A 27,944-nucleotide genomic window follows, 5' to 3' on the forward strand; every position below is an offset into this window, starting at 1 on the left:
GTTGCTAGCTCGCAAGGGATATTCAGAGGTAATCATTACTATTGTGCTTAGGTCTAAAAAGCTGACATCGTTTTATGCCTATGCTAAGGCGTGGAAAACTTTCCAGCACTGGTGCATCAAGGAAAAGGAGGAATCTTTCTTTGCTCCGATCTCTTTGGTAGTAGCCTTTCCTCAGGCTGGCCTTGACAAGCATCTCACAGTGGTGTCCCTTAGAGTCCAAGTAGCGGGACACCTCTTATTTTAGGGCTTGAAAACAAAGAACTACACTGGCGTCCCATCCAGACATAAATTTCTAAAGGGAGTATTTAGTATCATGACCCTGGTGAAACCTTCATTTCCTTCTTAGGATCTTAACATGGTTCTGCAGAGTCTCAGACAGGCTCCATATGAGCTGGTGAAGGAAGTGTCCTTGATGGATTTGAAGCTCAAGGTGGTTTTCTGGTGGCCATTACCTAAGCAAGAACGGTCTTTGAGTTACAGGCCCTTTCTTGCAGAGAGTCTTTCCTCAAATTTGCTGAAGCTCGAGTCTCTTTGCACACATACCATTTTTTTTTGCTAAAGGTTGTTTAAGCGTTCCATGACAAACAGGAAGTCAGATTGCCAGTGCTCTAGTTCATAGGTTCCAAGAAAAAGGATCAGATTCTGAAGAGGTTGGACATTAGAAGAGTGTTGCTATGATATCTTGAGGTCGCCAATGAGTTCCGGCTAGCTGACCATCTCTTTGTGCTTACAAATCCAGCTAGACACTGTGCACCAACTTCCAAGATCACAATCTCCAGATGGATCCATAGGGCCATTTCATCAGAATATATTGCTTGTGAGAAACAGTCCTTTATTTCTGTAAAGGCACATTCAACTAGAAGCGTAGCTTCATTGTGGGCAGAAGCTCAGGTGGTCTCTCCTGAGGAGATTTGTAGGGAAGTGACTTGGTCCACTCTACATACATTTGCCAAATTTCAGAGTGGATGTAGCGGCAAGGGAGGATTCTGCCTTTGGGTCCTCAGTGTTACGAGCCAGTGCAGTAATCCCACCCTAGATTTCTGGGACTGCTTTTGTATGTCCCGTCCAACCAGCATGACATACCTATTGCACTAGAAAAAGAGATTAGGTTCTTACCTTGCTAATATCTTTTCTAGTAGATAAGTGTGTCATTTTGGACCCCCACCCTGCTGTTTATTTCCTGCGCCTGCCTACTGTCTCATTCAGAAAGTTTGTATCCAAACCTGAATTTTGGATGCCAGTCAGACTTTGAGTATGAAGAATACTCCTATTGCTGGAACACTTGTGATGGTATTTGAGCTCCATAAATGTTTGTTTGGCATAATTGTTTAGCTGTTTTGATTGTTTAATGTTTAACATGTTTGTTATAGTTTCAGAGCAGAACAAAGTTGTCATTTTGGGAGTTTCCCCATACCTCTTCTTCACATGCATTTCTAGAGGGAGCTATCGCCTGCTTTGGAACAAACTGAAGGGTGCAGTAGAGTCCTCTGGTGAAGTAGGAGGGATTGAAAAACTAGAGTGGATTCCTTCTTCACGGCTCACAAGCATGGGAATATTTACCCGTCTGTCCAGAATGACACACCCATCTACTAGAAAAGATATTAGCAAGGTAAGAACCTAATCTCTTTTTATTCAGTTCAATGTACAAAAGAAAAGGCAGCCTTGATTTTTCTACATATAGTCAATGCTTTCTCATTTCATCTGTTTCTCTGGATATTTATACCAAATTGGTAATTTTACGATGATACATTTCTGAGCAGTGTTAGTTAATACAATGACCTATTTACAGATTATGATTAAAAATTTTAGCAATTTTAGTAAAACCAAGTATTTCTTCAGTGAACTAATGGAATGCTCACATTTCCTTCTCCAGGTATTGCTATTAAGGAGTCTGCAAAAGTTGGTGACCAAGCTCAAAGGAGACTGATGAAAGGTGTGGATGACCTAGACTTCTTTATTGGAGATGAAGCAATAGATAAGCCAACATATGCAACAAAGGTATTGTGAAAACTGGAGCTCCATTCAAGTTTGTTTGTTTTTTAACTTTCATGTGTTTCGCTTCTTTTTTTTTAAATTGAGAATAGAACAATCTGTTTTGGCATTATGTGTTTCATTTCTAATGGATGGATTAGTTCTTCAGCAAGTTGGCTGAATCAGTCCCACAATGAGTGACATTATCCAACAGTGCTGAAGTAACTTTTTCTTAGAATTCAGAATAAAGTGAAATATTCTTGAACATGTTTGGGTGTCTTTCTGAATGTTTTCTTTGTCCATTCTGCTGATTTAACTCTGTCACTGATGTAGCGTTCTAGGTTTTTAAAATTATTTTCCAGGTACCATTTTCTCACTCTTCTGTGTTTAAAAAAACAACCAAAAAATAAGCCACCCCTAAGAAACTTTGCTTCATTTTTATCATTTTCTTCCCTTCTTCCGTTATAACTAGTGATAAACAAGGATTCAGAATGTATGACAGAATTATGGGTCTGTCTTGATTTCCATGAAATATATGCTTTGTTTGAAAGAAACAAACAAAAATAATAATCTTGATATCTATCACTCATTTAAAAACATGCTATAACTCTGGTAGAACATTCCCCAAAGCTAGGAAGGGCCAGAGATAGACTGGCAAAATTTCTGACCTTGAATAAAGAGCCTGCTAAGTCCTCAAAATGTCTTCAGAATCAGCTGTTCCTAAAGGGCTTTCAACTACACAAAATACTACTTGTGATACCGTTTTCACAAGGCCATGAAAAGAAGTGATGCTCGAGGATCTCTATTCCAATGTTCAATAATCTCTGTATAGTTTTTTGGAGTTTGATATTTGGTGAGCTCTCTATGAAATCATGAGACAGAGACCTGTCCCCAAGCATCCCTCTCAAATAATTTCCTTATTTGACCGCTCAATGAGTTCATCCAAATTTCAAAGTCTTTCTTCGTAATTGGCTTCAACTTACAGATGCATTTTAAGAGAAGGGACCTGAGTCATTTTAACTATCAATGAAAGTTAAAATGACATAGGTCCCTTTCTTGAAAGTATGGCACTTAAGCCAAGCCCTTTCCCTTACCTAAAAGCAGACTGAAAATCTACCTTTTGATATAGCCTTCAATACATAACTGTATTACTCTTCCCACCTACCCAGCCAGCTGATTAACCATTCCCCTTAACTATATCCATGACATCCTGTTTGTCTGTTTAGATTGTACGCTCTTTCGAGCAGGGGCTGTCTAATACTGCTCAAGGAACATCTTTGAGACATCATGGTTCTATCTCTCGACACCGATCTTCCTCCAAGCATGGTTATTCGCATCAAAGTTCTACTTCTTCCCAACAATGCGCCCCTTTGAGACTTCCAGCTGCTACTTCAAGCCTTAAGTCCTCTTCTGTGAGGCGTTCCGGACCAAGGCATTGGAGTTCCTATTTTACTCGTCATCCTCTTTTGAAGAGGCATCAAGAAGTTCATCAATCCTCTTCTGCCTCTTCATTGGACCGGTACCAAAAATGTAACAGGACGACTTCTAAACATTTTCCCCCAGAAGTTTTCTTGGATTAGAAGTCTGACTCAAGAGTGTGGGTTTTCCTTTTCTGAGCCTGAGTCGGTTGGTGCAGCTCTCCCCAAAAGAAGATCTTCTCCTGAAGAACTCTCCTTTGCCACTTACATTAACCAGTTGTGCAAAGATTTGACTCTTTCACTGGAGACTGATGCTTCATTTAATGCTGAATTAAAAAATATATTAGAAACATAGAAACATAGAAAGATGACGGCAGAAAAGGGCTGCAGCCCATCAAGTCTGCCCACTCTTCTGACCCACCCCATCAAGTCTGAGTGCTAATGACCTAGTTCCCTAGCTCGACCCCCGTAAGGACCCCACGTGGATGTCCCATTTGTTTTTAAAGTCGAGTACACTGGTGGCCTTGACCACTTGCACCGGAAGTTTGTTCCACTGATCCACCACCCTTTCTGTAAAGAAATACTTCCTGGTGTCACCATTAAATTTCCCTCCTCTGAGTTTGAACAGGTGCCCTCTTGTGACCGAGGGACCCTTAGGGAAGAATATATCGCTTTCCGCCTCGACACGACCTGTGATGTACTTAAACGTCTCAATCATGTCTCCCCTTTCTCTGCGCTCCTCAAGAGTGTAGAGCTGCAGTTTATCCAGTCTTTCCTCGTATGGGAGACTCTTGAGTCCGGAGACCATTCTAGTGGCCATTCGCTGGACCGATTCAACTCGAAGCACATCTTTTCGGTAGTGTGGTCTCCAAAATTGCACACAGTATTCCAGGTGAGGTCTTACCATGGTTCTGTAGAGCGGCATTATGACTTCAGGTTTGCGGCTGATGAAGCCTCTATTGATACATCCCAACATTTGCCTTGCCTTGGATGAGGCCTGCTCCACTTGTTTGGTAGCCTTCATGTCTGCGCTGACGATTACCCCCAAGTCCCGTTCTTCTGAAGTCCTAGCTAGTGTTTCTCCGTTCAAGGTGTAAGTTTTGCATGGGTTTCCGCAGCCGAGATGCATGACCTTACATTTCTTTGCGTTGAAGCCCAGCTGCCATGTCGAGGACCAGTTTTCCAACATGATCAGATCTTGCGTCATACTATCCTTAAGAACTTTCATGCACTGTCCAAAGAACTCTTCTGAACTTAGAGGACTTTAAGAGATCAGACTCCACAGGTGACCCTTAAGGGGAGGAATGCTGGCCTACTGCCTAACCCTCAGTAAGCCGGTTCTAAGAGAGGTAGTTTTTCACAGCAACCTATGAACTATTGTCTGGGAAAGGTAAACTTGGATTTCAGTAGTTATATCATTGTAGTTCTCTTTTTTTTTAGCTCAGCAAAATCAGTTAGGCAATAGTGTAGCCTTTAGAGTCTCTGTTAGGGTTTAATACAAAACAGTATTTTAGCCTTGATTAGTGTTTCAGGTTGCATTTCAGGGCATAATATCAGATTAGGGTACAAATAGCTGTTGAGGAAAGACTCTGTAAGCAATCTCCCGATGCCGACATCTCTTCTGGCCCTTCTCTCCAGCTCTTCTTGCCGGCTCTTCTCGGCGCAAGGCCAGTTTGAAGGGCCTTTGTGCATGTGCTGACGTTGGCGCGCTTCCAGGTGTCTTGAGCCGGGGACACTAGATTTAATGTGCTCTGGCTCAAAAAAGTTTGCAAGACACTGCTTTAGAGGAAGCAATTACCTCAGCCAGAAGTCTCAGATTTGCAAGCTTTGTTGCACAGGGAACCGTTTCTGAGGATCACAAGTACCTTTATTTTTGTCAATGGTTGTTTCAGCATTTCATATCAACCAGGAAGTCTATTTACCAGCCTCTCAACTTATGGGTTCTAAGAAGAAAGACAAGGCTTTAAAGCTGCTGGACATTCACAGAGTTCTCTTGCATTACCTTGAAGTGACTAATAAGTTTCGTCTATTGGCCCATATCTTTGTCCTGACCAAAGAGTCAACCAGACACAAACCAGCCTCTAAAGCCACCATTTCCCGGTGAATTTGGACAGCGATCTCTTCCACTTACGTTGTCTGCGGCAAACAGCCAGTGTTATTGAAAGCACATTTGACCAGAGGAGTAGCCTTCTCGTGGGTGGAATTGAGGGTGATATTTCCAGAGGAGATATGTCGACATGGTCTTCTATACACTCTTCCACTAAATTCTGTACAGTGGATGTGGCACCTGGGATTTTGGGGGCTGCTTAGCTACGTCCCTAAGGTTTAGCATACCATTAATTACTATTGCACTGGAAAAAGAGATTAGGTTTTTACCTTGATAATATCTTTTCCAGTTGAAAGGAATGGTATGCTGATCCCCCACCCAATCATTTCTGATGTGCCTGTTTGTGCCTTAAGCTTCATGGTCCACTCCATAGCTAAGACTTCTCTGCCAGTCAGACTATAGGTTCAGAATCAGTTTATAAATAGAATCTCATGATAATTGAGCTCCACTAATATTTAAACTGTTGCTTTTATTTGATGTGTTTTACTGTTCAATGGTAATGTATGTTCATTTATACATTACAATTTCATTATTGACCAACATTATATGAGCAAACCAAAACTTTGGTTTCAGGGACTTCCCTGTGTCCCTCCTTCTTTTGTCTTTTACTCTAGAGCTCTTGTATGCTTTGGAACAAACTGAAGGGGACAACAGACTCCTGGGAGTAAGAGGAGATTTCAAAAGCTGTGATTTACAGCTTTCTGCAGTATGTGTTCAAGAATGGACAGAGTACCCTAAGGTACAGCATACCATTCCTATCTACTGGAAAATATATTATCAAGGTAGGAACCTAATTTCTCTGTATGAATTTAATTTTATCACATGTCATCACAACAATATGTTGAACATAAAAATCCAGTTCTTTAATCTTCTTATAACTCATCAACCAGGAAAAGCTATGTTTTAAAAAGTTTTAAATTTGCACAGGAGCTGCTGTTTTAATCAAGGAAGCTGATTGATCATTAACCTTAGGCTTAGAAACTGGTGTCCTCATTACAGATATCACTGTGCAGAGGCAGTCCAAAGGTGGGCAGAGCCAGAGTTTCTTCAGTTAGTGGCTGTATTCAGATTGCTATCTGAATTTCACTTTGGCTCAGCACTGAAACCAGATATTTAGTGCTGGCCAGTATTTGGGTGCTAGTTCTGAATATTGGGTTTTATTTTAATCGTGGCAGTAGGAGTTTTGCCTAAAACACTGAACACCATGGTTGAATATTAGGTGGACATTTCCTTTCATTTATCCAGTCTTAAAACTCGGTGATCAAAGAAAAAACAGGTGCATATTGCCTGTTCTCTGGTGAGAATTTTTTGTAGTTCAGTGAGTAAGAAAAGTGTCAGAATTATAAGGCAATTCAATTAATGAAGAGGTGCCACTAAAATTTCTTAGAGATTTAACAACTGTAATAACCATTCATGGAAATCTTTCAATGCAGTTAAGGTGGTCTCTTGAAATACACAATCTATTACTGGTTTTATCTTCTAGTGGCCAATCCGTCATGGCATAGTGGAAGATTGGGATTTGATGGAAAGGTTTATGGAACAAGTTATCTTTAAATATCTAAGAGCAGAACCTGAAGATCATTACTTTCTCCTGGTGAGTGGAAAGTCTTACTTTTCTGTGCATACACAATTCACCCCCCTTTTTTACTAAACCGCGATAGCGGTTATTAGCGCAGGGAGCTGAGCTGAATGCTCCGCGCTGCTCCCAATGCTCATAGAGTTCTTATGAGCATCGGTAATAGTGCAAAGCATTAAGCGTGGCTCCCTGCGCTAATAACCACTATCGCAGTTTAGTAAAAGGGGGGGGGGGGGGGTTAGTCTTAAAGTTGTACATACTGGTGTCAAAGTATTAAGACTGTTTCTATTGTACTGCCATCGAATACAAAAATACTATGTGGTGAGCATAAGGAAAATTGGTCTAGAAGAATATTTCTCAAGTGAATATTATAAATGGGACAAAAGCATTATATTTTTCTGCCAGTTGAGCCAAGAATGTATTAAGCATCCACAAGTGGCAAGTAGCCACAAGAACAAAGTCCACTTTTTTACCTTAAGTGGAACTCCCACTGTTGTTCTTATTCTGTTACATCATACTTGAGAATAAAATCTCAATCTACTTGCTCATAATATTCTCCATTATTGGGTAATGAAATATGAAAGTAGTGATGTTTTGAGCTTATAATTACATAGAAACATGATGGCAGATAAAGGCCAAATGGCCCATCTAGTCTGCCTATCCGCAGTAACCATTATCTCTTTCTTTATTCAACAGACTGAACCCCCATTAAATACTCCAGAAAACCGAGAATATACTGCTGAAATTATGTTTGAGTCTTTCAACATTCCAGGCCTGTACATTGCTGTTCAGGTGAGGTGTATATATGTACAAGGGCTGTTCAAAAAGTATCAGACCTTTATTCATAAAAAATACTCAAATTCAGATACAACAATCTTATACTAATCTCCTTCAAAGTAGTCCTCTTGGGCTGCCACACACTTCTTCCAGCGATTCTTCTACTGTCAGAAGCAGCGCTGGAACGCCTCTTTTGAGATTGTTTGCAACTGGTCCTTCGCATTCTGTATGATGTCTTCTCTTGACTGAAATCTGGTCCTTTTCAGCTTGGGGAAAAGCCAGAAGTCACATGGGCCATGTCAGGACAGTAGGGAGCCTGATGAATCACAGATGTGTTGTGTTTGGCCAGGAAACTCCATATCAAATGTGAAGAATGGGCAGGTGCATTTTCGTGATGAAGCTGTCAATTGCCTGCTGCCAACAGGTCCGGCCGTTTGTGTCTCACAGCATTACAAAGGCGATGCAGAATCTCTTGGTAGTACCCCTTGGTGATGGTTGTACTCGTGATGAGCCACGCCACTGAAGTCAAAGATGATGGTCAGCATGACTTTGACATTGCTGCAGACCTGCCTTGCTTTTTTTTGGCGTCGGGGATGTTGAATGCTTCCATTGTGATGACTTCAACTTAGTTTCTGGGTCGTACCCATAAACGTAGGTCATCGCCAGTGATCACTGTGCTGAGGCAGATAGGATCACTGTTCGCAGTCTCCAGCATGTCCTGTGCAATCTCCAAACGGAGTTGCTTCTGCTCGATCGTTAGCAGCTTTGGCACAAACTTCGCTGAAATTCTCCTGAAGCCCAAATCCTCAGTCAAAATGGAATGAACGGATCCAACGCTGATGCAAGTTCTCTGATCTTGATTCGACGATCCTGCATAACCAGGGTCCTTACTTGGTCAATGACAATCTCATTTCTGGATGTTAACCTACCAGAACATGCTTCACTCTCTACTGATATGCGACCATCTCTGAAGCGGTTGTACCACACTCTTATCTGTGTGGTGCCCATTGCTTCATTCCCGAAGGCATGTTGAATCTTGCGGATCGTTTCCACTTGGGAATCGCCAAGCTTTATACAAAATTTAATGCAGTACCGTTGTTCAACTTTTTCTGTCATTTTGTCAAAAAAGAAAATCCAACGGCACTTGCACTTACTCACTCATTGGCGGTCTGATGGCGACTGACAGCTTCTGTAGGCGGGAAAAAATTCAATCATGTGCATTAGGGTCGCCTACATAAGTGCACCAAGCCACACCTCCCTAGCTTTATTTGTTTACGCAAGAAAAATTAAGGTCTGTGATACTTTTTGAACAGCTCATATTTTATTGACAATATATTTCCTTAACTTAATGATAATTCTTTTGATTTTTTACAGTAAAATGTTTTCTTAAGTGTTTGATGGAATGGGTTAACATGTGTGCAAATAGAATTATAGCAAACTGTTAGACTGTAAAAAATTTCAGACCCTAATGTGGTAGTAGTGAATAGAACATGCAGATGCCAAAATTTGTGTATATCATAGCCTTGGAGGGAGAAAAAACTTGATACGCCAATAAAATTTATTCAGATTTGTATTTTTCTTTGAAAGGCTGTTCTTGCCTTAGCTGCATCCTGGACATCACGACAAGTAGGAGAACGGACATTGACTGGTACGGTTATAGACAGCGGAGATGGAGTCACTCATGTCATTCCTGTAGTAAGTACTTAAAAAAAATTAAAAATATCTTGGCCGGATACGCAAAAGGGTTTATATCGGGTTAAAGCGTGGACATTCCAAGTCAGTAGGTAGCTGATAGTATTCATACACTATTTGTGGCTAGCAGAAAATCTGTTCTAAATGCATTTGTATAGCTATATAGATAATAGTAGTGCTTGCCACTTCTGAGGATAACAGCACTAAACATACAAAAAATACTTGAATGCTGCAGTTAACTTTTCTTTTAAAATGCCAACTGTAGGGTTTAAATATTGATGTTCTATAGGACAGATATTAGTTCTAGAGTAAGTTCGGTTCTTTGCAGTTCATGAAAGCTTTTATTAGACTAGCATGAAAATTAGCCAATGATTGGTCCACACACACCTTTCTTAAGTCTAAAGATTTTATACAACTCAGCGTCTTTGAGTTTATTATTGAAAGAAATTTGAATTGGTCAGGTGAATTGAGGACCCAGACCAAACTCTTTCAAGACTGTAAACAAGCTAAAATGTAAAAGATTTAATTGGTCATCTTCATAAATAAGCAAGATGGAGCAAGAAAAGAAAGTTCTATCATGTCAGGCATTGAAATATGCTCTGTGAAAAATATGTAGCAGACATGAGTAAAGATTTACTTCATAATCATGAAAATTCTTGCTTGATTTTAAGACTTGAATATGTAATGGAAAGCTCAATTATATATCTTTCCAATATTCCATGACTTATGGGAATAGTTATGTCCATCAACCAGCAAGTGGAGACAGTGAACAGAGCTGTTCTCAGCTAGCCCAGGTCCTCGGTATTTTCTGTCTCCAGCAGGTGGATGGATATGCTATTTATCCTCGGGTTCTGAGTTTTTTGCTCTTGGTCAATTAGTCCCCAGTTGAGCTTGGTAGGTGGTGGTCATCATGTTCAGTTAGACCAAAAAAAGGGGGGGGAGGGAGAATCATAATAGGACATGATGTTGCATGTTGGCACAACATATGTAAGGTGGAGGAGACTACCAGAGTTGCCCTGAATCTCATTTTATTGGATTTTGTACAAATTTGTCTTATCCCAGGACAAGCAGGCATGATATTCTCACATGTGGGTGACGTCATCTACGGAGCCCCGGCGCGGACAGCTTTTCAAGCAAACTTGATTAAAGTTTCAAGTTTGCACACTGCACCACGCATGTGCGTGCCTTCTCGCCCACTAGAGGGCGCATCCCACCTCGTGGTCCTCAGTTCAAATTTTTCCGCGGAGCAAGAAAGCCCTGTGGATCTGAGCTCCAGTGTTTTTGCCTTCTAGCTGCCGCGTTTAGTTTGTTTTTCCCTTCGAATTAGTTCGCGGTGCTCTTTTCCTTTCGTTTCCTTTAAAAAAAAAAAAAAAAAAAAAAAGTCTTTCGTTTTCGTCGGGTTCCGGGGGCTCCCGGAAGCCGTGGCCGCGGGACGCCGGTACGTTCCCGGCCTTCTTCTTTTTCTTCGTGGATGTCCCGTCCTGTTACGGGATTCAAAAAGTGCAGCCGGTGTGAGAGGTTGCTTTCCATCACTGACCCTCACCGGTGGTGCATTGTCTGTCTTGGGCCCGAACATCCGACAGACTCGTGTGATCGCTGTGCTACCTTCCAAAACAGGGCCCTCCGTCGCCGTAAGGCAAGAATGGCCGAATTGTTCGCCATCGACGCGCCGCCTAAGGCCTCGACGTCGGCCTCGGCTCCGGCCCCGGCCTTGACCTCGGCCTCGGCATCCTCGGGGGCCTCGGCCTCGCCTCGGCCCTCCTCCTCGAAGGCGTCGTCAGTGAAGCAAGCTTCGGGTAAGTCCTCTGTTCCATCCCCTTCAGCAAAGAAGCCATCCTCGAGTCAGGCCAAGGCGGGTGGGTCGACCCCGGCCCCGCATCGGACCTCGACTCCGCACACCCCGAGGGAATACTCGAGACCGAGGTCGCCCTCCAGGGAGTGTGCCCCGGACTCGGAACTCCCCACCTTCGTGGGGATTCCGGCCTTCCAGGATCTCCTCCGAGCTCTGATCTCATCGGAGCTGTCGGGAGCCCTGGAAGTGTTGCAGCGTGCTGCGGTTCCGGCGGCCTCGACCTCGGCCTGGACGCCTTCGGTCTCGGAGGCCCCGGCCTCGGCTCCCTCGGGAGCCCCGGCCTCAGCGACCTCGGTCTCGGGTACTGGGACCCCGTTCACCTCGGTCTCGGCCCCGCCCCGGACCTCGACCTCGGGGGAACCCCCTGAGCGGAGTGTAAGGCCCAAAGAAAAGTTGCGCAGAGTGCGCCGTCTTTCCTCCTCTTCCTCCGGGTCTTCCAGACACACCTCGCCCTCGACGCGACCTCGGACGGGGCGTCGATCGAGGAAGTCTAAGCGGCCCCGAGGCTCGCCTCGGCGCGACCGTTCCTTGTCGTTCGGGGGCGAGGCGTTGCAGGTGTCGGAGTTGCGCCTCGACAACCCGAGGCTCCTCCGCTCACCCCATGGGAAGTCTTCCCGGGCCGCCTCGCCGAGGAAACGGGAGAGTGTCCCACGAACCCCGGGGTCCTCACCCAAGGGTTCTGCGAGGAGGACAACTTCCCCTTCCCCCTCGAAGGCCCTCGAGAGGGGATCCTGGGATTCGGGATCGGTTAGGGATCCTCATTATTCCCATGAGGCCTCCCCCCTCTCCTCGATGGGGCGGTCGAGAACCCCCTCTCCCCAGGCTAGGCCGTCCTCATTTTCATCCTTCGTTCAGGACATGGCCCAAGCCCTGGGGATTGACCTGATGGTAGGCTCTCGGTATTCCAAAGAGTTTTTGGAGGAACAGGACCTCCCCATTCTTCCGAGGGAGGTGCCTAGACTCCCTCTCAACAGTGTCCTTCTACAAACCTGGCTGAAGAACTTGTCAAACCCTCTTACAGTCACGTCTGTGCCTTCAAAAATGGAATCAAAGTATAGGACGATTCCCCCTAAAGGGTTCGATAAGGCGCAGCTCTCACACCAGTCTCTTCTGGTGGAGTCTGCTCTTAAAAAATCACAGCCCTCACGGGTTTCTGTGGCGGTTCCACCAGGCAGGGAGGGGCGGACCCTGGACAAGTTTGGCCGCCGCCTCTATTCAAATTCCCTGATGGCCACCAGGGTTCTAAACTACGCCTTCACCTTTTCCTCCTTTTTGCGTGGTATGGTGAAGGACCTTCCTCAATATCGGAACTCGTTACCGGACTCCCAAAGAGCAGGATTCGACAAGTTTATGTCCAACCTGTCTCAATTGCGGTTGTACCTATTCCATGCAGTGTACGACGCCTTTGAGCTGGTTTCGAGGGTGTCGGCCCTCGCGGTGGCCATGCGCCGCTTGGCCTGGCTTCGCACCCTCGACATGGACCCAAACCTGCAGGAACGCCTGGCAGACTTGCCTTGTGTGGGGTCCGAGTTATTCGACGAGTCATTGGATGCGGCGACCAAGCGCTTGTCGGAACAGGAGCGCTCTCTAGCATCCCTGGTCCGACCCAAACCTAGGCCCCCGCCGCAGAAACCCTTTCGGCCTCCGCCGCGCCGATACCCTCAGAAGTCGACCCCGGCTTTCTCGAGACCGCCTCCGAGACGTCCGTCTCAGCGAGGCAGAGGGGGACAACCCCAAGCCCCGGCGCAGGGCCCTTCTAAGCCAGCGCCTTCCTTTTGACGGGATGAGCGGACGGGGCGGGTTCCCCTCCGCACTTTCTCAGGAACCCCTTCCTATCGGGGGCCGTCTTCGGTTCTTCCGGGAGGCATGGACCGGGATTACCTCAGACGCTTGGGTGCTCCGGATCGTCTCCGAGGGCTACTCGCTCAACTTTGTGTCCTCGCCGCCGGACAGTCCCCCAAGTTTAGTCCCCTGCAACCGTTCGCAGCTACCGACCCTTATAACCGAAGCCAAAGCCCTCTTGAAGCTTCGGGCGGTCGAGCCGGTCCCCAAGGACCAGTGGGGTACGGGGTTTTACTCCCGCTACTTTTTGGTTCCAAAAAAGACCGGGGACCTGCGCCCCATACTGGACCTCAGGAAGCTCAACAAATTCCTGGCCCGGGAGAAGTTTCGAATGCTATCTCTCCCGGTTCTGTACCCCCTCTTGGGGGAAGGGGACTGGATGTGCTCCCTCGACCTGAAGGAAGCATACACCCATGTTCCGGTGCACCCCGCCTGTCGAAGATTCTTACGATTCCAGGTGGGGGACCTCCACCTCCAGTACAGGGTACTGCCCTTCGGCCTGGCCGCGTCCCCACGAGTATTCACGAAGTGCATGGTGGTGGTTGCAGCAGCCCTCAGGTCACGTGGACTCCATGTGTTCCCTTACCTGGACGATTGGCTCATCAAAGCCCCGACCAGGGAGGGGGTTATCTCAGCGACCCGACAGTCTATTGCCTTCCTGCAAACTCTCGGGTTCGAGATAAACTTTCCAAAGTCTCAGTTGAGACCGTCGCAGTCTCTTCAATTCATAGGTGCGGTGCTGGACACGGTGCGCCTCCGCTCCTACCTGCCGACCCAGCGGTTGGAAGCCTTGGTACGGATGAGCCGCCAGGTCTCCCAACTATCGAGGGTCTCGGCCAAGCGCATGATGATGCTGCTGGGCCATATGGCCTCGACGGTACATGTCACGCCGTTTGCGAGGCTACACCTGAGGATCCCTCAGTGGACCCTCGCGTCCCAGTGGCGCCAGGAGTGCGACCCGGCGTCTCGCCTCATTTCGGTAACTCCGCCCTTGCGGAAATCGCTGCGTTGGTGGACAGACTCTTCAAATCTGTCCATGGGACTATTGCTTCGCACTCCGCCTTTTCGCAAGGTCCTGACCACGGACTCCTCGGAGTACGCGTGGGGAGCCCATCTCGACGGTCTTCGCACGCAGGGCCTGTGGTCGTCAGAAGACCGCCAGTGTCATATCAACGTGCTAGAGCTGCGAGCCATCTTCCTAGCACTTCGAGCCTTCGTTCACATATTGCAGGACCAGGTGGTCCTCGTCCGCACGGACAATCAGGTGGCAATGTATTATGTGAACAAGCAGGGAGGAACGGGGTCATGGCCCCTCTGCTCCGAAGCTCTTCGCCTCTGGGAGTGGGCGACCTCCCGGAACATCTTCCTCCGGGCGGTCTACATCCAAGGAGAACGGAATTGCCTGGCGGACAAACTGAGTCGACTTCTGCAACCGCACGAGTGGACTCTACACTCAGCAGTTCTACGCGAGGTCTTCGCTCGCTGGGGAACGCCACAGGTGGATCTGTTTGCCTCTCCGGAGACACACAAACTACCACTATATTGTTCTCGGATGTACTCGCAGGACCGTCTGGAAGCGGATGCCTTCCTACTCGACTGGGAAGGGAGGTTCCTGTATGCATTCCCTCCGTTCCCTCTGATCATGCGAACGTTGGTACACCTAAAATCGTCCACGGCCACGATGATTCTCATAGCACCTCGGTGGCCGCGCCAGCACTGGTTCTCCCTGCTGCTCCAGCTCAGTACCAGAGAGCCTCTCCCCCTGCCTGTCTCTCCTTCTCTGCTGTCTCAGAGTCAAGGATCCATGTTACATCCCAATCTGCAGTCATTGCACCTGACAGCCTGGTTTCTTGTTCCCTGACTCCTCCGGACCTGTCTCAATCGGTGAAGGAGGTGTTGGAAGCCTCCCGCAAGATCTCGACGAGGCTTTGCTATGCGCAGAAATGGACCAGGTTTTCCACCTGGTGCTCGTCTTTTCACCTGGACCCGGTATCAGTTCCGGTATCCTCGGTTTTAGAATATTTGTTTCATTTGTCGCGCTCCGGCTTGAAAACCACTTCGGTACGGGTTCATCTCAGTGCGATTTCTGCTTTCCACCAACCTCTGGAGGGACGCCCTCTGTCACTCCATCCCTTGGTGACACGCTTCATGAAAGGGTTACTCAGGGTTTGTCCCCCTCTTAAGCCTCCGTCAGTCGTGTGGAATTTGAATGTGGTTCTGGCTCAACTGATGAAACCCCCGTTTGAGCCACTCAACAAGTCCCTCTTAAAATTTCTGACTTGGAAGGCGGTGTTTCTAATTGCCCTCACCTCCGCCAGGCGGATCGGGGAGTTGCAAGCCTTGGTTGCGGACCCTCCTTTCACTGTCTTTCATCACGACAAGGTGGTTCTCCGCACCCATCCTAAGTTTTTACCTAAAGTTGTTTCTGACTTCCACCTCAATCAGTCCATTGTCCTTCCTGTGTTCTTCCCGAAGCCCCACTCCCATCCTGGCGAGACGGCGCTTCACACGCTTGACTGTAAGAGGGCGTTGGCATTTTATCTTCAACGCACCAGGCCTCATCGGAAGGTTCCTCAATTGTTTTTGTCCTTCGATCCCAATCGATTAGGGCATCCAGTTTCCAAGCGCACTCTGTCTAACTGGTTGGCCGCTTGCATTTCCTTTTGCTACGCTCAGGCTGGCCTTCCTCCCCCGGGTCGAGTCACGGGGCACAAGGTCCGAGCGATGGCAGCTTCGATAGCTTTCCTCCGATCCACCCCGATGGAGGACATATGTAAGGCTGCCACTTGGTCTTCGGTTCATACATTCACCTCTCATTACTGTCTGGACACTTTATCCAGGAGTGACGGCCGGTTTGGCCAGTCAGTTTTGCAAAATCTGTTTTCCTAAATTGCCATCCTCCCACCTGCCCTTTTTTGGTTAGCTTGGAGGTCACCCACATGTGAGAATATCATGCCTGCTTGTCCTGGGATAAAGCACAGTTACTTACCGTAACAGGTGTTATCCAGGGACAGCAGGCATATATTCTCACAACCCGCCCGCCTCCCCGGGGATGGCTTCCTTGCTAGTTATGGAACTGAGGACCACGAGGTGGGATGCGCCCTCTAGTGGGCGAGAAGGCACGCACATGCGTGGTGCAGTGTGCAAACTTGAAACTTTAATCAAGTTTGCTTGAAAAGCTGTCCGCGCCGGGGCTCCGTAGATGACGTCACCCACATGTGAGAATATATGCCTGCTGTCCCTGGATAACACCTGTTACGGTAAGTAACTGTGCTTTTTTTGCAGTCTAGGGCCAGGAATGATCCCCAGCACTTCTGCCCATTTTGGTTCTTTTAAAGTGACTGCCATTAAAATTTTATCTCCTTTTGCAGGTTTTGATTATACTTTTTTAAAAATATTGATCTTAGCAAAATTTTCTTTTAGTAAAGCTGACCACGTTAATGCTTCACGGTATCCATGAAACACTAATTAGTTTTGTTTTACTTTAGGTTGCTGGGGAAAGTTATAGGTTTCCAAAACAATACAAACATCTACTGGCACTGTGGTACTGGAGAAAAAAGCCTCAGAACCCCATCAGGGGGGAAAACCCCTTCTCAGACTTGAAAGGGTAATTTACTTCATCGGCAGAAAAACTCCAGACAGTCTCATAATCTTCACATACAAATTCTCTTTCTCTTGAATTAAATATTTAAACAAACTTATCTCAATCTGGTGCAGTAACTGGCAAGAACTGGTCCTTCCTGACTGTAACCAACGTTTTGCCAAATGGCTGCTTCATGAGTTTATGGACCGTATCTGGAAAGAAAATACATCATGACTATCTTAGCTGTGCCATTTCATACTCCATATATTCTAAACAGAAACATACTAATTGAAAGTTATAGGTTTCTCCTTGTTCTTTATTTTATTTAATATTAGTGAAAAATGGCAGCAGCTTTTACAGCTGGTTTTTATTTTTGGTTATCTTCCTCTGATCCCTGTTGATGCATAGTATCGCATTTATACCAAATGACACATTTTTAATTCAATGGCAGAAGTATTCAGCAGGCATCATTTAGTACATTTAAGAGCTGGGCTGTGAGTTTATCTGTGGCTGCCAGAACTTGCGGGGGATGTGTTTGTTCAAAAATCAGGAAAAACTCATGGCTTAAAATTACTGAACATTTAAAGGGACGGTAATAGCAGGAAGGGTATTTCAGGTAATTCAGCTAGAATACATAAAATCCTGAATATCTACATATTTTTCCTTAATTTCATTTCAGGAAAGACTACATCTGAAGATTCTGAAAGCCTTTTCCATTTAAGTTGCTGCTGCTTGTTAGAATCTTTAGTGAATCTCAGTTCTCTTGTGCTAGCCCTCCAAAACCTTGCTTCAGAATATTAAGTATAAACCATTTCTCCATCAACCAGAAAGAGGAATTAGCCACTGAAGCAGTGCCATCATCCAGCTGTGTTGACACACACAGGTTTCATAGAGCTCAGCATGTGTAGGATTTCCCATGCAGCAGCTGCCTCATGAGTCCCTTCAATCTAATTTCATTTGAGCTTTTATATGGACACGGTGTGTTGGCTTTCACAATTTTGTTTCTTGTGTGAGTAGAATTGCAGACTGCTTTTTGGTGGTATGGTAATAGATTAATGGTTAATCCAGCTAAGACCAATGCAGTTCATTTTTCTTGGCATGAAATTTAATACAACCCTACCCCTCTCCTTTGTCTGAGATCTGTTTCCTCTAAAGGACTCTGTGAAGAGAGATTTGCATTCATGGCCTTTATTCTATTCAAATCTATCTCATACATATTCATTGTGGATATCATGAAAACCGGACTGGCCGAGTGTGTTCCAAGGACTGGGTTGAGAACCCCTGCCTAGACAAATGCATTAACTTAAATTGTAGTCTGGTTTTGTTTGGGTTTTTTGGTACCAGTAGCAGGCCCAATATTGCATTGCCATGAATTGGCTCCTCAGCTAGTTCCTGGAATTTTTGGCAAGAAACCTCTCTAGCAGTTGATATGTTTCAATTAATATCTGGTAGTTTTAGGCTGCTGCTTCAGCATCCCAGGGCTAGGGATTCTGCCCAGCTGTAGGGGTCCATGATGACAGTGATGGAATCTGCACACACACACACACACTAATCCTCCAAATGCAAAGTCTATGACTAAATATCCCTAAATGAAGATATATGCTAGAGGGTTTCTTTAACAGTAAACCCACATATATGATGATATAAAATTTTTCTGTTTTAGGCTGGAAGACCTCAAGTGTTCACAGCTAGCTGGATTTGGTACAAGACCTATCCAGTCTGCCAATCGTGAACTATCACTGGTCTTAATTGCCTTTATTTTGAACACTCTTATTATATTTGTTAATTTTTTTTTTTTCTTTTCACCTAATTCATATAGTGATGGAAATCAGTCAGCTACTTCTCAGAACAGTACGGCTAGTGATGGAATCTGTACAATGGGCATTGGCTTATAAGCGCCCGCTCCAGCAGTTGCTTTTCAGCCTGTGATCCCCAGCGTTCCAGGATTACAGTGTATGCATTCCATGGGCGACTGTGGCCAAGAAGAGTATGCGGTGGTGGCTTTTCAAAGCCAACCTGTTGCGAGTGGTTTCTTTCATGATTCAGAACTAGGAGGTGGTGACGACGGATGCCAGCCTTTCTGGCTGGGGCACTCACTATCTGGCTCATCTGGCACAGGAGGTTTGGTCTAGAATGACATTGGGACAAATTTGTCCCTGTCTCCGCAGGAACTCAATTTCCCCATTTTGGCCCTGTCCCTGCCCCATTTCTGTAAGCTCTGCTTTAACCGCACAAGCCTCGAACACTTACGATTTTAAAGTATTTGAGGCTTGTGCAGATGAGGATAGTGCTTGGAGGAATGGGGCAGGGACATGAAAAGAACTCGATGGGACGGGAAAATGAGTTCCTGCAGGGACGGGGAAAAATTTGTCACCGTGTCATTCTCTAGTTTGGTCGCCTGGGGAGGCATCTTAGCCCATCAATGTCTTGAAGCTGTGGGCAATTTGCTTGACTTCGCTGGAGTTTACTCCATTCCTGGAGTGGGCTCTGGTCCGAATGTTTTCAGACAACGGCAATGGCATATGTGAATAGTCAGGGGGAACCTGCAGCAGCCACTTGGTGGAAGAATTGGCTCTCCTCATCAAGAACAGAGTCATCTTTTCTGTCTGTCAGTGACTCGTATTGCGAGTCTCTGAACATTAGTTGGACTTTCTCAATCACAATGCCCTGGATCCAGGGGAGTGAGAGCTGTTGGATGAGATTTTCTAGTTCATAGTTCAGCACTGGGGCCATCTGAGTCTCAACCTGATGGCTACTTAGCTCAATGCCAAGATGGACTCTTCAGTCAATGGAGGGAACTGGACAGTTGGGGTCTTGTCACTGTACTGTTGCCCTGGCCAAATGATTTCCTTCCTTATGTGTTTCCACTGTGGCCAATGTTGGACTGTGCTTTTAGAAGGGTGGCTTGCCATCTGGGGCTGATCACCGTCGGGGCTTCGGATTGGCCCTGGAGACCATGGTATGCAGACCTTATTTGCCTAGAAGGGCAGTCCCTTTCAGTCTCTCAGGGATTACTCCTTCAAGGGCCAGTACTGATGGAGGATTCATCGCCCTTTGGTTATATGATGTGGCCCTTGAAATGTCGCAGTTAAAGCAGTGATTGCTGAAGTACAGCGCTTCTGGACTTGCAGCAGAGTCGCAATGTATGCTAGGGTGTAGAGGACCTTTTAAGGCTTGGTGTGTGGAGAGTGCTGTGTCTTGATGGTGGTTTAGCGCTCAAGGTTTAGGAGGTGGCAGCTTTGGGTGGGGGGGGGGTTCGCGGTAGCGGCAGGATTTTTTTATTTAGTTTAGTGCTGAAGGAGAGAGTGTATAGAATTGGGTCTTTATTATAGCTCTATAGTGACTTCTTCACCTGCAGCACATATCACATTGTATATACTCAATCTCTACGCAGTGTTCATTTCTTGCTTGTATGGACTTTCGGACTGCATCCAGGCATAAAACTGCCGGTTGCTAAACTCTTCGCGAGTCCAATCTTTATTGAAGTTTATAAAAAGTAAAGCTACTAAAGAACGTATTATATATTTTTTTTCATTTTTATCTTTTAGACTTTTTAACTTTATAAGTGGCGGTATATAAGAATAAAGTTATTATTATTATAAGTCTTTCTCTCTAATGTTGTTAGTAAAAGAACTTCACTTAGCTTAATAGTGATCAGTTCTTTATTTCATCCCTCCCGACATACATGTTTCAACAAGGAAACTTTTCTTCAGGGTCGAAGTAAACTAAAAAGAAAAAACAGTCAGTGCAGTGCTTGCTTGTTCTTATGCATTCAAAAAATAGTCAATGCAGAGAGTGAACATCTCTCCTGCTGCAGGGGGGGTGGTCGGGTCGAGGTGGTTAGTGCAGCAGGTGAGATTGGGCATCTTTCCTGCTGCAGGCGGGTTAGGGATGTTGTGATGCAGCAGAGATCTCTACTACTGCATCACAACAAGGGGCAGTGGGAGAGTGCAGGCATCTCTTCCGCTGTTGCTGTGTTTTTATTTTTATTTAAAAAATCTTTATTCATTTTCATATCTTACAACAAGTGTATAATATTCAATCGAAAATTTTTACAAATCACTTGACATTCTTACTTATAATGTTTGTTGCTGTGTTTTTGTTTTGTGTTTGTTTTTTTTTTTTCTACAGCGTGCAGCATATTTTGTGCACTGGGCACATGCAAATTAGGAAATCTTCGCTGCTGTCCGCCAACCTCATTTCCATTCACAATTTTTTAAGAATGTCTCAGGTGTTTGGATTTGGTATCTAGACAGCTGCGTTAGCAGATCAATGCTTTTTAATGCATGTTTTTGGAAATCCTTCTCTAGGTCTGGAATTTTCACCTCTTGCAGTTTCCTGAACCAGCTGCTCCATAAAACAGACCTTGATTTCATCAAGGAATTTTATCTCCTTAGTATGCCCTGATGTTACATTTGCCAAGTCAATATTGGGGTAGTTGAAATCGCCCGTTATAATTGTATTACCCAGTTTGTTAGCCTCCCTAATTTCTGAAACATTTCAACATCTGTCTGTTCATCCTGGTTGGGCAGACAGTAGTACACTCCTATCACTATCCTTTTTCCCTTTACACAGAGAATTTCTACCCACAGGGATTCCAAGGTGTGTTTCTGTTCCTGCAGAATTTTCAGTCCATTCAATTCAATACCCTCCTTAGCATATAACACTTTGCCTCCACCAATTCGATAAACCCTATCACTGCGACAATAGTTCGTACCCAGGTATGACAGTATCCCATTGGTTATCTTCCTTCCACCAGGTCCCACAGATTCTTATTATATCTATCTTTTCATGTAATGCAATATATTATAACTCTCCCTTCTTCTTTCTTAGACTTCTGACATTTGCATACACACATTTCAAACAATGTTTGTCATATCTATTTATAATATGTTCAGCAGTTGGCATGAATAATTTGCAATCTTTAAAATCAGCCTGCTCCGTATTCAAAGAAACCTGGTCTATTGTGGCTTGTATTGCAATCTCGCTAACGAGATGCTGTGTCTTCCCTTTTTATGATGATATCTTCTAAAGATACCTTGTTCCAAACAATGCTCTTTGAGCAACTGTTGGCCTTCTCCCAGTTTTTAGTTTTAAAGCTGCCCTATCTCCTTTTTAAATGTTGATTCCAGCAGCCTGGTTCCACCCTGGTTAAGGTGGAGCCCATCTTTGTGAAATAGGCTCCCCCTTCCCCAGAATGTTGCTTAGTTCCTAACTTATCTAAAACCCTCCTCCCTGCACCATCACCTCATCCACACATTGAGACTGTAGAGCTCTGCTTGTCTCTTGGGTCCTGCACATGGTACAAGGAACACTTCTGAAAATGCTACACTGGAGTTTCTGGATTTTAACTTCTACCAAAGAGCCTAAATTTGGTTTCTAGAACCTTTCTACATTGCATCCCTCTACATTGCATCCTTTCTACATTGCACCTGCCTGGACAATTTAGACTTTACCTCCTATAGCTATGCAGACGACATCACCATTCTCCTTCCTTTTGACCAACCAATGTCCTCCATGACAGTCACACTACACAGGACACTTGAAGCAGTAGCAACATGGATGAAAAATCACAAACTGAAAGTGAACCCAGACAACCTTAACAAATCTTGTAATAAACTTAATCACACACCCCATACAACCCACTCTAAAACTTCTAAGAATGACGATAGACAAATGCTGTAGTATGCAACCACAAATCAACAAAACAATACAAAAATCATTTGTGGTCATGAGAAACTTGAGACGAGTTCGAAAATTCTTTGACAGAACACAATTCCAGCTCTTGGTCCAGTCCCTAGTCCTAGGTCTTCTAGACTACTGCAGCATACTCTATCTCCCCTGCCCCGCAACCATGATAAAACAACTACAAACAGTTCAAAACACAGCGCAAAGACTTATCTATTATCTGAGGAAACACGACCACATCACGGCGGCAAACCTCGACTCACACTGGCTCCCAATACAAGCAAGAGTACAATTCAAATTCTGCCTACTATTTAAAACCATAAATGGAAATAGCCCAGCCTATCTAAACAACCGCCTAATCCAAACTACCTCAACCAGACATAGGAGAACCCACAAACTGTTCACGTATTCTCCAATCGGAGATGTCAAACAAAAAAAAACTGTACGATGGCCTTCTGAAAACCGCAAGACTCATCCCAGTTCTCTGAAGCAACTCGCTCTTCTCTTCAATTCCTCTGGAAATGGCTAGATAACGTCTTTTGTAATCCACCTTGAACCGCAAGGTATTGGAGGAATAGAAATCACTAATGTAATTTCCCTATGTCATTGGTACCCACATGTACCAAGACAGCGGACTCCTCCTTAGCATTGTCTAAAATCTTATCTAGGTGACACATGAGGTTCATCATCTTTGTACCAGGCAGGCAAGTAGCCAAGCGATTATCATGTTCACCAGCTACCCAGCTATCTACATGCCTAATGATTGAATTGCCCACTTAACGGTCATCCTAAACCTTTCCTCCTGGGCAGAAGCTCCTGGAGACACATTCTTGGTATGAGAGAACATTACATTCCCTGGTTGACAGTAGAGAATGACACGGGGACAAATTTGTCCCCATCCCTGCAGGAACTCAATTTCCCCATTCCGTCCCCATGAGTTTTGTCCCTGTCCCATTCCTGTAAGCTCTGCCTTAACCGCACAAGTCTCAAATACTTATGATATTAAAGTGTTTGAGGCTTGTGAAGATGAGGATGGCGCTTACAGGAATGGGGCAGGGACAGGAAAAGAACTCACGGAGACGGTGAAAAAATTTGTCCCCATGTCATTCTCTAGTGGGCAGGTACTGGCTACAGAATTGCCTATGTACATCTGTCTCCCTCAGTTCCTTCAAGTCTGCTACTGAGTGCTAGGAGCTCTTTAACCGAGCACACATATAAGACCTCTCACCAACTAGGACATAATCAAACATGTGACACTCAGTGCAAAAGACTGGATAGCTCCATCTTGCTGCTAGATTACAAATTATGTACTTATTGGTAATCTGTATAATCTTTGCAGTATCTGTAGGAGCTGTGGACAAATTAACCTTCTTTGACATGCTTTGATATATAGTATTGCAGTAATCCCAGGCACATGAATGATCCTTCTTTCCTAGAAACAAAGCTGTCAAACTTAGCATAAGGCCATAAAGGCGTAAGCCATAATGTATCTCCAAAACACCTCCAGATAAATTTAACTAACCTTAACATGCTAATGTAATTTCGAAAGTTTTCTGTAATATCGCTGTCGGTATACAGTCTCTTCCTCTGTAAACTGCTTTGAACTGTGTGTGGTATTGCAGTATATAAAAATAAAGTTATTATTATTATTAAAATTTTGGTGCAGAATTTGATGCTTCAGGAGTCATCGGTAACCCACTTTCCCATTTTATATGCAGAGACATTTCATTTCTAGGTCTACAACATCCAGAAATACTGTAAAGGGCCTTTGTTTATAACTGTGAACTTTGACTTACAGGATTGAATTTTAACTTGTGGATCATCCAGCAAGCTGCATTAACTTAAACACTTCATTGGATTATTTTGATAAAAATATGTCATAACTTATCAAAATAAGATCTATGCCATTTAGGGCCTTTTTGGGTCCAGTGTCTCTCTCTCCCTCCCTTGCGTCCCTCTCTCCATGCAGCATTCTCTCCCTCCCTTCTACTGCCATATCCAACATTTCTATTTCTTTTCTATTGTCCATCATCTCTCTCTCTTTCTCTCTCCCTCCCTGCCTTATGCCCTGGGTCAAACCTCTATTCCCTTCCATGCAGCATCCATCCCTTTCTCCCCTCCATTATGTCCAACATTTCTCTCCTCCACCATATACAGGATTTCTCCCTTATCCCTTTTCTCCTCTTTGTTGCATCTGCCTCTTCCTCTCCTCCACCCCATGTCCAAGTCTTCTCTCCCCCAAAATGCAGCATATTCCCTCCCATCCGCCATGCACCATCTTCCTTCTCTCCTATCCCCCTGCGCACTGGCTTTCCTTCCTTCTCTCCCATCCCTCTCTGCACCGGTTTTCCTTCCCTTTCTCCCATCCCCCTGTGCACCTGCTTTCCTTCATTCCCTCTCATCCCCCTGTGCACCTGCTTTTCTTCTTTTCCCTCCCCATCTAGGGACTCTCACTCTCTCTTCAGTGCCTCGCATTGATTCCCAAGCGCTGCCTGTCACTGACCCAGAAGTCTTGCTGCAGCAGAAGTGAGGCTTCCGAATTAACAGGCAGCATACGGGAATCGCTGCAGATGCCATGACCTGTTCAAATGACGCCATCGAGGAGGTATGAAATTTTATGCAGAAAAGGGGAATTCTGCACGACTCTGCAATTCTGAGCAAATTCTGCGTTGTACAGTCACGCAGAATTCCACCAGGAGTAACTACTGTACTAGGTATTTTTCTTCCTGTTTCAGATCTGTCTTTGTTTTGCTTTCAGGCAGAGGGTTATGTGATTGGTAGCTGCATAAAACACATTCCAATTGCTGGTCGAGATATAACTTACTTCATTCAACAATTGTTAAGGGACCGAGAAGTGGGAATTCCTCCAGAGCAGTCACTGGAAACTGCAAAAGCAGTGAAGGTAAAAGAGCTTAATTAAATGATTAGACTCTTGGACACAAAACAAACCTGGTGGTGAATATTTTCCTTGGAAAGGCACAAACGAGCTTTAAACAATGAAAGAAGTGGCAAGATTTCATTCTTAAGCGTCTCTCCAGACCGGCACAACTTCACTGATGATAATAGCTCACCATGACCAGCAGGTGGAGTCTGAAACACAAACTTTTGGCTGTAGTACAAGTGGGCTATGCATTCCCATATACACTTGGTCTGCTCAGTCTCCAGCAGGTGGGGGTGGTAAGCCTGTGCAGTCTTCCCTGATTAAGTGTAGACCTGTTGGATTTTGTGTGGGCCTTCTTGTCCTCATCTGTGGTGCTGGATTGAGCTAGGGGGACTGTGGATCAGGAGGTAGCTAAGATTGAGCTGAGCGCTTATCTCTCTGATACCATGTAGGATCTGCTGTGGGTTTTGGCCAAGACAATGGCTCTCTGTGTGGCCGTTCACTGTACTCTGTGGCTCTGGGGTTGGTTGATGGACGCGGTATCTAAGACTAAGCTTACAAAATTCCATTTTGGGCCTCATTCTTTTTTGGGAGGATCTGGACAAGTTGGTTCATAAGCACATATGCATTGCCTCTGCCGAGTCAGACCATAGGTCCATCATGCTCAGCAGTCCGCTCCCGCCCCACAGGTCAATGACCTGTAGTGATCTATTATTCTAAAGCATTTTGTACTGTATAGTAACCCTCTAATTGTACCCCTGGAACCCCTTTTCCTTCAGGAACTCATCCAGTCCCTTTTTGAAATCCAAAGTCATACTCTGCTCTACCACCTCCTCTGGAAGCGCATTCTAGGTGTCCGCCACCCTCTGAGTGAAGAAGAACTTCCTAGTATTTGTTCTGAACCTATCTCCCTTCAATTTTTTTAAGTGCCCTCTAGTTTTTGTTGCCCCCGCCAGTCTGAAGAATCTGTCCCTCTCTACCTTCGCTATACCCTTCATGATCTTATAAGTTTCTATCATATCCCCTCTAAGTCTCCGCTTTTCCAGGGAAAAGAGCCCCAGCTTCTCCAGCCTCTCAGCATATGAGAGGTTTTTCATGCCCTTTATCATTTTTGTTGCTCTTCTCTGGACCCTCTCGAGTATCACCATATCCTTCTTAAGGTACGGCGTCCAGTATTGAACGCAGTACTCCAGATGCGGTTGCACCATAGTCCTATACAGCGGGAGGATAACTTCATTGGTTCTGGTAGTGATGCCTTTTTTGAGGCCACTGCGCATTGTGCCGCCGGTTTCATTGTTTTTTCCACCAATATTGCCTTCCCCCAATATTATCCCCCTCATCGTGTAACTGTACATCGGGTTCCCTTTCCCTATGTGCATAACTTTACATTTCTCTACATTGAAGCTTGTCTGCCATTTATTTGCTCATTCACTCAGTTTGTTCAGGTCCCTTTGAAGTTCTTTACATTCGTCTACAGATCTAAACATGCCGGAGAGTTTTGTGTCATCCGCAAATTTTATAACTTCGCATGTTGTCTCTGTTTCCAAGTCATTAATAAATATATTGAATAGCAGTGGTCCCAGCACTGACCCTTGTGGGACGCCACTCGTGACCCCTTTCCAGTCAGAATAGTGTCTCTTTATTCCTACCCTCTGTTTCCTGTTCGCCAGCCAGTTTCTGATCCATCTATGTATGTCCCCTTCCACCCCGTGGTTCCACGGTTTCCTTAGTAGGCGCTCATGTGGTACCTTGTCAAAGGCTTTCTGGAAGTCCAAGTATACTATGTCTATGGGGTCACCTTTGTCCAAATGTTTGCTTATCCCCTCGAAGAAGTGTAGCAGGTTCAGACCTTGACTGTCTCTAAGGTGCCCATCTTCCTGAAGATCGTGCTCGCCCACCTGCCCGGGGAGAGGGCATTGCTTGTGGACATTTTCCATGACTTTTGCCATTACCACCCTGGTAGGGGGCACCCCCTTTTCTGGCTTCTGGGTCTTCCTGGGGCCATTTATTTCAGTGTATGCAGTCCTTTTGGGGGGGCCGTGCCTTCTCCTGCAGTCCCTCTGCCACGCGCTTAGCCCCGTGACTCGTTGTGGGCCCTTCCTCTGTATCTTCACTGTATATGTACAGTCTCTTCCCCTGTAAACTGCTTTGAACTGTTTGTGGTATAGTGGTATACAAAAATAAAGTTATTATTATTATTATTATTACTGGTGGGCACCCAGTTGTTGGAGTTTTACCAGGGGTGGGCCAAGATCCCAATGGATCAGTGGGTCCTGGAGGTGATTCGGGATGGCTATGCTCTGGAGTTTTCTCGACCCTTGCCAGATTGCTTTCTCCTTGTCAGATAGCTTGGAAGAAGCGGACTTTTCGGTAGACCTTGCAGAGGCTGTTTGACCTCAAAGCAGGTATTCCATTTACTTCGTGGTGCCCAAGCAAGATGTATATTTTCAACCCATATTGGATCTGAAGGGAGTCAACAGAGTTCTATGGGTTCCGTCTTTTCGTATGGAGACCCTGAAATCTGTCATTCTGGCAATTCAGCCAGGGGAATTCCTGT

At 45.2% G+C, this 27,944-nt stretch overlaps 1 protein-coding gene across 1 annotated transcript in view; it reads left to right on the plus strand.

Annotated features, from left to right (window-relative positions):
* The window catches only part of ACTR3 (actin related protein 3), a 133,567-nt gene that overhangs the window by 73,989 nt on the left and 31,634 nt on the right, over positions 1–27,944 (plus strand). The window contains exons 3-7 of the mRNA XM_033945685.1: positions 1,874–1,998; positions 6,980–7,090; positions 7,769–7,864; positions 9,437–9,544; positions 25,265–25,408. Of these exons, the coding sequence (XP_033801576.1) occupies positions 1,874–1,998; positions 6,980–7,090; positions 7,769–7,864; positions 9,437–9,544; positions 25,265–25,408 (584 nt within the window). The remainder of the gene's footprint in view (positions 1–1,873; positions 1,999–6,979; positions 7,091–7,768; positions 7,865–9,436; positions 9,545–25,264; positions 25,409–27,944) is intronic.

The sequence above is a fragment of the Geotrypetes seraphini genome, chromosome 5 (assembly GCF_902459505.1).
Source record: "Geotrypetes seraphini chromosome 5, aGeoSer1.1, whole genome shotgun sequence".
NCBI lineage: Eukaryota > Metazoa > Chordata > Amphibia > Gymnophiona > Dermophiidae > Geotrypetes > Geotrypetes seraphini.